At 40.9% G+C, this 10,612-nt stretch overlaps 1 protein-coding gene across 1 annotated transcript in view; it reads left to right on the plus strand.

Moving 5' to 3' along the window:
* Positions 1–10,612, plus strand: part of Ipcef1 (interaction protein for cytohesin exchange factors 1) — a gene marked incomplete in the record, with an annotated part of 139,668 nt that overhangs the window by 58,858 nt on the left and 70,198 nt on the right. Inside the window, 2 exon segments of the mRNA XM_017794779.2 lie at positions 5,936–6,009; positions 7,389–7,460. Of these exon segments, the coding sequence (XP_017650268.2) occupies positions 5,936–6,009; positions 7,389–7,460 (146 nt within the window).

Raw genomic sequence — 10,612 nt, forward strand, 5'->3', positions numbered from 1 at the left:
ATCTATCCATCCATTAATCCATCCATCCATCTATCATCTATCTATCTATCTATCATCTATCTATCATCTATCTATCATCTAACATCTATCTATCATCTTATCTATCTATCATCTATCATCTATCTAACATCTATCTAACATCTATAGGACAATCAATCAATCAATCTCTATCTATCTATCTATCTATCTATCTATCTATCTATCATCTGTCAATCATCTATCTATGGCACAGTCACTTCCTTCACAACAGTCACTGTCTAGAGAGAAGCAGAAAAATAGGGAGACTAACCGCACTAACAGAAGAACTTTAAAGGAAGCCCATCCCTGGCTTTGAGGGCAAACAGGAGAAAACCTATCCCAGATCTTGGGACCAAGTCCCACCTATGCCAAATCCTAGAAACTTACATAAGAGGGTAGTGATGTGGGAGGGAGTAATAACATCCAGGGAGCAGCAGGCATCATGCCCTGATCATACTCCAGAACTCCTTTACATTGCTCATGTTCATATTTTCACACACTAATCACCACCCACATCATGCTATGTCCTTTAAGTATTTACAAGTATTTACATGTTACTTGGATCTTGTTGTCTCTGGTCCCTCAATAGCAGAGATCTCTGGCTTGTTCACTGGTATTTATCACATTTGTGGCACAGGGAGAGGCCATGCAGATATTTGTTGACTAATGAAGGCCTTTGGTGAGTGGGAGAGGAGTGTTTAAGGGAGCTATGAACACAGGTGATTGGCAATACTGGAGGGATGATCAGCAGCCTGACTTCTGTACCAGATGTTTGATCTCCATTGATTTTGACATGAACATGATTTTGGTTCTGCCTAGTGACAGCAATTGCTTTCAAAGCTCCATTGAGATAGAAAAAGTTAGAGATGCTGGGGAAAGTAGATGGGCTGACTTGTGGGAGGATCTGTGAGGTCATCACAGGACATTTCATAGGACATTCTATGACAAGATGAACAAGTACCATGCTTCTCAATTTATGACTAAACTTGGTAAGGTAAGTTTGCACAGCGGTCAAAGGATCCTTTGATACTTTTGGTAAGAGAACACTTTTTTATTTTGTTAAGAATCTGAGGAAATATACAGGTCCCAGCACATAACTGTAAAATGACTTTTTAGAAAGTTAGGAATCACTAAAGGGGAAGGATGCCCTTCAAGCCAGTTATTTTAGTTAGTGGAACAGGCAGCAAGGAACCTGAAAGGGTAGGACAAGGAGGACGAGAAGGAAATGGTCATTCCGTGATAACTTGGCCATTGTGATTTTCATTTTTGAAGCACTTTTGCAAGTTAAATAAGCAAAGGCCATTTTTGATACAGTTGCCTGTGACTTTGCAGCACAGATGACTTCCAAAAAGTGACAAAGTGTCTCTGTATAGAGAAGGAATAATTGCTACGGAAACACTGTGGCTTCACTCAAATTTATTTGGAACCCTGTTCCAAAGAATTCCAGCCTTTTCAGTTATGAAGAAAGGAACCCATCCAAATGAAGATTTGCAGTTTATCTTTTACATTCATGTTAAAATCACATTTACTTCTCATGTGGAGGACATGCCACAGTGAACATGTGGAAGTGAGGACAACATGTGGGAATCAGTTTTCTCCTGTTGTATGAACTCAGCTAACCAGGCTTGGTGGCAAGTGTCTTTGCCTGCTGAGCCACCTCACCAGCACCATTAATTTATTTTTAAATGAAAACATCTATTAGTAGAAGCACATACATGTTTCACTTACATGTGTTTGTGTATATGAAGGTGTATGTGCACATATGTGTACATGTATGTGGGACCAGAGATTGATGTTGGGTATTTTTCTCAATTGCTCTCCAACTTACTTTGTGAGACAAGCTCTCTCACTGAACCTGAAGCTCCTTGATTGGGTTAGAGAGGCTATCCAGCAAGTGGTAGGAATCTGCCTGCCTCCACCTTTCCAGTACTGGGATTATAGATGTGTTTCACCATGCTCAGCTTTTTACACGCGTACTGGGAATCAAATTCTGATCATCATGCTTGTGTGGCAAGCACTTTGCCAACCGAGACACCTCTCCAGCCCCTGTATGTTTCATTTTTGATTGATTTTTGTCTTACCATCATTTGAGATGACCTTATGGTATTGTAAATAAATTGTTCAGAGACTAATCATGACACAAATTGGGTGTCAGTTCTAATTTAGCTCAATGGAAACATTGTTTTCTTTGTTTTAATTTTTCTGTTTGTTTTTGTTTGAGTAGAGGACAGGGATATTTAGAAAGATAAAATTGTGGAATTAATTAGGGCTTGATCATAAAGGGCTTTCTGCTGAGGCACTTAGGCTTTATCCAAGAGCAATTGGGAACCACATAGGGTTTTAATTAGAGAAGTGACATGAAGCATGTTCATGAATACAGATCTGCTGTGACTGTTATTTGCATGCTCTGCTGGGTTGAAGAAGAGAGAGAAAGAAGGAGCCTGGTTTAGGAGACTTCAGCAGTAATTCAAGAACATAAAGTAATGCTGCTGGGCAGGAAGTGGTAAGAATAGATACACCCCTGGCAGTTGTAATAATACAGCTCTGGGTTTACCTGCATGAATTCTGAGAAGGGGATTATCTTAGTTCATCTTCTATTACAAAGTACCAGAGGCTGGGTGATTCATAAACAAAAGAGAAAGAATGCTTATTTAACTCATATCTGGAGGCTGGAGCTGGTGCTGGCTTCGGAGCTGGTGCTGGCTTCACATCTGGTAAGGACCATGCACTGCTTTTCACATGGGGGAGACACATAGAGGGTGATTGTTGTGTGTGAAAAAGATCCTGGCATGTGGAGTGTCTTCTTTTAAAACAACCTACTTGTATAGCATCCAAACCAGACCCAGAAAATGAGAATTCACTCCTTGAGAAAAGCATTAATTCTTAGTAACTCATTTAATGTTTATTATCTGTCATTCAATAATTCATTTACTCTGTGTGTGTATGTGTGCACAAGGATGTGTGGTGTATGCATATGTGTGTGGATGCCTGTTTTCATGTGTGCTCAGGGGTCAGAGGAGGGTCACAGTTGTCCTGCTCTATCACTCTCTGCCTATTTCCTTGAGACAGAATCTCTCACTGAACCTAAAGGTAGGCTGGTGGCCAGAAAGCCCCAGGGATCCTCCTGTCTCTCCTCCCCACAGCTCTGGGTTACAAGTGAGCACATGGCCATGTGGGTGGACTTTTATGTGGGTGCTGTGGATTTGAACTCAGGTTGTGCTTTTGCCCAATGAGCCATCTCCCCAGTTAGACTTAACCTTTAAAGGTCTCAATATCTCCACATTGGGGGCTAAACCTCAACATCAGTTTTGAGGGTGACAGAGGATGACCTAACCATAGCTGGGATGGAAAAGTTGGTAATGTTACCCCCTGCTCTCTCTCATGGGGTGTGTGTGTGTGTGTATGTGTGTGTGTGTGTGTGTGTGTGTGTGTGTGTGTGTGTGTATTACCCCCTGCTCTCTCTCATGGGGTGTGTGTGTGTGTGTGTATGTGTGTGTGTGTGTGTGTGTGTGTGTGTGTGTGTGTGTGTGTCTTACCGTCCACTGAAGGAAAAACACAGAAGAAAGAGGAGCAGGCATGCTATAGGGTAATATGGTGAACTTGAGTTTAGATTTGTCATTCTTAGGGAGTCCATGGTACACACATGTGAATAAACACACTAGATCATTATAAATCTGGGCTAGGAGCTCCAGAGTTGAATACCATTTCAAGGTGTAGATGTTGGATATATGTGTGTAGTGAAGATATGTGAAGCCACAGGGTCTGGTCACCTACTAGGCCTGTGTACTGAGCTCCTAGGAGCCCTGATATTCAGAAATGGGAGGTGAAGACCCCATGAAAGAGTGAAAATGAGCAGTAGTAATGCATGTCAGAAAACCCAAGAGAGGAGAGCATCCAGAAAAGGGAGTGGACTCTTACAGTTACTAGAGTTCAACTAAGTACGGATAAGAAAAGGTAGATGGGACTTAGCAAGCTGGAGGTTTTAGGGTTCAGAACATCCACAGTGATTCTAGAACAACAGGCATAGAGATGAGTGCGAGGAGGAAGCTGACGGTATGTATGATAGAGCCTATCTGGATAATTCATACAAGTAGAGTCAAATAATTTATGACCTTTTGTGACTAAAATCCTTCACTTAGCATGTTTTCAAGCTTCATCCATATGACATAAGCCAATGTTTCATGGTTTATGGATATATAATGTTCTTTTGTAAGGGTATGTAATTGTGTTTATTCCTCATCTGTTGATGGACATTTTGGTTGTTGCATCCTGCCGACTTCTGGGATGATGGTGTGTGTCTTTATTTGAGTGTGTGTTTTTTATTATTCTGAGTATATTTCTAGCAGTGGAGTTGATGGAATCTAACGGTTTTCTGAAACTATACTTTCTTGTCATTCTAATTGAGAATTTAGAGAATTTGAGAATGCAGGAAACTGTATTCTATAAAAGTTGATTATACAGTCCATATTCCTTGAATACTTTATGTTCTTTGTAAGATAGGATTGGTTATCTATATGTGCATTTAGCATATACACGTGTGTATATTTTAAAGTGAGAAGTTCCCACTAGAACTGAGTTTTGCTTTGAAATGAAGAAAGCATTACAGGTGCATAATAGGATAAACCAAGTCATGTAGGAGACAGAGGTTAGGAATGAGATTGGATGAAGAAAAGTAAAGTTGCTCTCTCATTAGTGATATGAGAGAGCTGGAATAATGAAGTCAGTTTAGAGATCCCTGGAACAAATTTAAAATATTTTATTTATTAATTTTATTTTATGTGTATGCGTGTATTACCTTCATGTAGGTAAGTGCACCCATGTTGTGCAATGCCCACAGAGGTCAGAAGGGGCTGTCAGATCTCCTGGAACTGGAGTCATGGATAGTTTTTAGCTTCCATGTGGATGCTGGGATTTGAACCTGGGTCTTCTGTAAGAACACTCAATGTTCTTAACTGCTGAGCCATCTCTCTAGCCTCAACAAATTTAATATCTAATAGACCTGAACATTAAGATCATGTTCTCAAGATAAAAATTTATTCATCTCCTAATAACTGCCAACTTATTTTCATTTTGTCTTTTAATTGTGTTTCTTTACTCAGAGACACCAGTGTGGATGAAAGGAGATTTGAGTTCCTCTTATGACGAATGCCTTAGCTTTTTTGTGGGTCATATAGACATTATTCATAAAATATAGATCAATCACTTCATAGACAGGTGGGGTCTTAACTATATTTGCCGTGAAGCTTTTGATGATTTCAAGCAATGGGCATTCTATGCCCTTCATAGTGTCATTCTTTCCTGGGGTCTTTTCTCCAAAGGAATCAGTTATGCAACTGAGATTTTATAGGATATGGCTCTAGTTTAATTCTTCAAATGCTGCTGCTGCCCATAGACTAGGGGAAAGAAATAATCTGTTGAGTGTTAAACTATTAAGTGCTTTTGATTATCTGGACCCATTGAATTCCTAATAGCCAGTAAGATGTAGATCTTTGATAGCACTGTGGGCTTCCCCCTCCAAGGTCGGGTGTCTGTTCACCATCTCAAGATGAGTTTTCATCTCCAGTGCTTGTGGCTCACCTCAGTTGTAGGGGAAGAATAAGATGCTGAGGATGCCTCTGAGCTCAACAGGAAGTGAGGATGCTGATGACAGGAAGTGGGTAGGAGCAGACATAGGACCTGCTTTACACTGACCATCCCTAAGCTGTTTCATGTTACTTCTTATGAAAAGATTCTGGTTGACTTTAGAGTATTAAGTTTTCCCATAAACTATGTATCTGAGATACATCCATGGCTGGTTAATGCTGGCTCAGTGATATTCCTGGACTTACCATCATTTATTTATACCTGCTGTATTTCATGCTCTGATGACAATCCCCAGAATCAACACATTTACTATTGTGTGCTGTGTTTGTTTTAGGCAGAGAAAGCTGACGGATTTGTCAACCTGCCTGATTTCACGGTGGAAAGAGCATCTGAGTGCAAGAAAAAACAGTAAGTCACCCCTTACCCTACACAAAGCCCTGGGACAAGATCACAGCTATCATGTTCACCAAGTGATGGGGCGATTTGGAAGTGAGTGATTGTGACCCTCAGATGTCTGAGAATTTTGAGCATTGTGAGTTGGCCCTGTAAATGCTCATTAAAATACTTAATCTCTTATTTTCTGGCATGTCAACATGTGAGGTGGAAGGGTTTTAAACTCCTGAAGTCTTGGCATGGGCTATTGTTAATGACAGTGTCAGTTAGAGTAAAATACATGTTCCCATTCAGGAAGGCAAGGGAGCTGGATGTCAAGATTCTGACTTTGTAAAGGACAAACAGCTAAGCAGGACTCACCAGATGAGTTGTAGGCCCTAAAACAAGACCAGTGCATCTTAGTTCATGGTACTCTATCAACTTGGCTACTGAATTCTCTGATGTCTTAGGTGTGGCATTGCACCTGCTATAGGTTACATTCCAAGGATTTCTGCTGTGATGGAAACAAAGCAGTGTCCAGCTCATGGTTCCTGTTCTGCTGAGAAGGACAGAGCCTGCAGGGTCTGGGAGCAGCCCAGAGTCCCTGGGAGAGGAGAGTCTGCACTCTGGGCTCAGGACCCAGTCATGAGCTTCTCCTATGAGATCATCCTGCTATTCTTTGCTTTTATGTCCTCTTTCATCTGCTTCTTATTCTTTCTTACCTTCAATGCCTTCTCCAGTTTCCCAGAAAGCCTTTCCTTACTGACCTATGTTGCTAGCTGCAACAATGAATTGTTTTCATGTAAGAAACTGATAAAGTGGTATTAGATTTCATTCTTTGCTTTTCTGGTAGAGCAGCTTGTGTCCTGCCCTATATTGGTTAGGATGATGCTTGTGGCTTTTGATTGGTAATTTAAAAACCTCTGCCCTGTCCTGCAGAACTTCCGGTGTGACTGCTAAGTAGAAACACTATTTGCCAACATCAATGCTTCCTAAGTTTCCTTTAACTAAGATTTACTTTAGACTTTTCTTTTACTAGTACAGGGTATATGTACTTAGATATGGCTTCTGATGAGTTACACATCACAGAAGTTCTACACTGACTGTTTTCCTACAGATAGAACTCTGCTATGTATTTGATTACATTTATATAAATACTGACTTAAACAAGCTAGTCTAACTATTTTGAAGTGACATCTCAGTGATTCTAAATTTTAATTTATTGTCTCTACATAGTTACAGAGTTAGCAAGTGAAAACGATTCACCTCTGTATTTTAAATGCAAACTATTAACTACCTTAGATGCTACTGACGTGATAGATTGACCTTCACTTCCCTACTAGATAATAAGTATTTAATGTGTCAGTTACTGTTAAAACACTAACTCTGAATGTTTGTGCTTTTCCTTTTTCTAGTGCATTTAAGATCAATCACCCACAGATCAAGACCTTTTATTTTGCAGCCGAGAATTTGCAGGAAATGAATGTGTAAGTAGAGGAAACTGAGGCATCTAATCCTTAAGAGAGTGAACTTACTTGGTTAAACATTAGATTTTTAAGCCAATGTTCACATCAATTATTGTCCCATTTGTATTTATTAATTTTGTTCTATTAATTTCTTTAGCAATTATAAAATCCGCTTGCTCTCTTCTCTAGTATTTTTATGCATTCTGGATAGCTACACTTATCCAAATGGCTGTTTAGGAAGAAGTTGTAGGACTCTTCTGAGGGATCCTCTAAGAGGAGGAAGAGTAGGCAGAAATCACTGGAGGAGGTGGTAGGATGAGCATCAGCATTGCCAGAAGGACCGGGCCTGATGTGGAACCATCTCCCAGCTTTCCCTGTTCTCACAACCACCTCCCAGCTTTCCCTGTACTCACAACCACCTCCCAGCTTTCCCTGTTCTCACGTGATCTTTGCTGCATTTAGTATGTGCTGTGTGATTATTACAAGAGCCCATGGACTTATTGCCTAACTTAAGAAATCAGAGCTATTTTTCCTGCTTGCTCTATTAAGTCAATGCATGCTGTGCTCCCTTGACCCCTCCTGATTTAGATGAAGTTATATCATGTTGGCTCTGATTTGAATGAGGTTGTCTGTGAGGTGCTGATTTGAGGCATAAGAGGGCATCAAATTAAATCTAGGGTCTGTTCTCAGAGTTCTCTTAGTACCATCATATAATCAACTAAGAATATGTCCACACCTGGCTGGAGAGACGGCTCAGTGGTTAAGAGCACTGACTGCTCTTGCAGAAGACCTGGGTTCAATTCCCAGCACCCACAAGGTGGCTATGAACTATCCTTAACTCCAGGGGAATCTGAGGCCCTCTTCTGACCTCTGCAGCCTTGTATGACACAGGTGCACTCACATACATGCAGGCAATACACTCATACACATAAAAATAATAAATAAAATACTTTAAAAAAGAATATGTCCACAAAACATCTATAATGTGCCCCATTGTAGCGGATGTTGGGCCAGAGCAGTGCCCGCCCCATAACTTCTCCATTCATAGATCTTGTGTCAAAACTCTGCTATCCATTTGTACATGATCATTTCCTGACCTGCCTTACGTACTTCTCCACCTTCTGGTTTTGGAAAGTTAAAGAGAATAGTTCCATTGCATGTGCACACACACACACACACACACACACACACACACACATACACACTCACACACCCTTCTATAGGTCACCCCTGTGTAGCCCTGTGTAGCTAGGAACATCTTTATCTGTTGGCCACCCTTCCCACCTGCTACCTCTTCCCCACATGTCTTCAAGGTGAGGACAAGCTGGCTCACAGAAGTTGGAAAACCCTGAGTTAGATATCAGACAAGGAATTTTCAACTGTGTCTTTCAAATAAGTCTTTGATAAACAAAGACAGCAGTAGCTCTTTTTCTCTCCTGGCTTTCTCAAGCATCTGAGATTAAAAAAAAAAAAAAAACCATAACAGAAACAGGGCAGATTCATCACAGGAGAGGATTTAGTCTTCAAAGCTCTTCCGTCATCTCTGTATCACACTCAGTCCTACGGGTCACTAATCACTTGCATTGCCAGCAGTGTGAACAGGGCACGCTTTTGCCCAGAGGTAGGTGGAGCCCTGAGATGGTGTGTGGCAGTCTGCAGCTGAACCACCTCTGAGGTCCACAGGATCCATGCTGGTCTTTGGCCACAGGGAGACAATGCTGCCTGTGATCCCACCCCAATAGACGGGTGATCCCACCCCAATAGACGCCGGTGAACCCACACCAATAGGCGACGCCTGTGACCCCACCCCAACAGACGCCTCTGTCTTTGGTTTCTCCTCTAACAACCTCCTGTATTTCTAGCTTCACCCCGTCAGCATTTTTCTCACCAATTCTGGGTGGATCCTTTAAAAACAGTTCTCTCCCCAACAAGGGCCTGGTAAGGCTGAGCATCCCAGAAAAACAGTCTTTTAAGTGCTTTGTTACCTAGTGAATTTCTCCTTCGATACAGCAAAACACATTTTTCAACCAAGAGGTTAGACCCTTGCATGGTGATCTGAATCCGTTGTGTTTCAGGCATGATGAGTGTACTTGGTGCGCTTGGCTCCCTGACCTCCACCTCCTCAGCTTTTCTTTTCACTCATTCTGTTCCTCTTCAGATTTTCCTCCTCTCCATTTGCCAAATCCTAGTTAATGGCAGGTCTTGTTGCATGAGATTTAGCTATAGATGTATTTTACTTTGCTGGCTATTTAATCAGTGCCTGTCATAGTCCAGGTCAAACCTTAACGCCCATCTATGCTGCAGAGGCCTGTTCCTTTACTTGAAATTCTGTTGACATTTCTTTTTCCGGCTTACAAATCAGCTCTAAATTGAAATTCGAAGTTCAGTGTCTTGACCCTCTGATTTTGAATCTCTTCTGTGATCTTTATGTTTTAGAACATGATTTTAATCTCAGTTTTAAAATTGATCAGCTGGTCACTCATGGTTACATATACATTTTGTTTGTGCTTGAATATACAATGATTCTTTATATTTATAATACCACTATTGAATTTCGTTTATTCCAAAGACTTCTGATAGCCCTAAGACAGCATCCATCTGGGCCACCAAGATAACTTCTTTCTCCTACAAATTATGCAGGTGATACCTAGAAATTTATTTTGCAACAGCACTTGAAACTTGTTTCTACTGATGCAGCCTGTGAACTAGTTAATAGTGTATCTGGGAATGACTGGGGGCTGTATAGACTTGAGAGGGAGGGTGGCCTTCGAGCTCTGGGTTCGTTTTAACCATGCAACTTCTTAGCTAGCTACATTTCTGTGTGGTGACATTTCTTTCAAGGACAATAAAAAATGTGTTCAATGGAAACTTCTTACGTTATTCAGGGACCTTCAATTTCCAGGTTTGGGGGTAAATTATTAAGGGTAATGATGGAATTGGTTTCTTTCTTTTAACCTTTAAAAATTTTATTGAGAATTTCGTACATGCATATAAGGTGTTTTGATAAAATCCATGCCCACTCCCTCCCTTCCAACACCTCCCATATCCCCCCATCATTTTTTTTCTTTTTCTTTTCTTTTTTTTTGTTCTTCTTTCATTTTTTTGTCTTTTTTTGAGACAGGGTCTCCCTGTAGCCCCAGCTGTCCTGGAACTCACTATGTAGACCAGGCTGG

Source organism: Nannospalax galili, unplaced genomic scaffold, assembly GCF_000622305.1.
Source record: "Nannospalax galili isolate Female #2095 unplaced genomic scaffold, S.galili_v1.0 scaffold1087, whole genome shotgun sequence".
Taxonomy (NCBI): Eukaryota; Metazoa; Chordata; class Mammalia; order Rodentia; family Spalacidae; genus Nannospalax; species Nannospalax galili.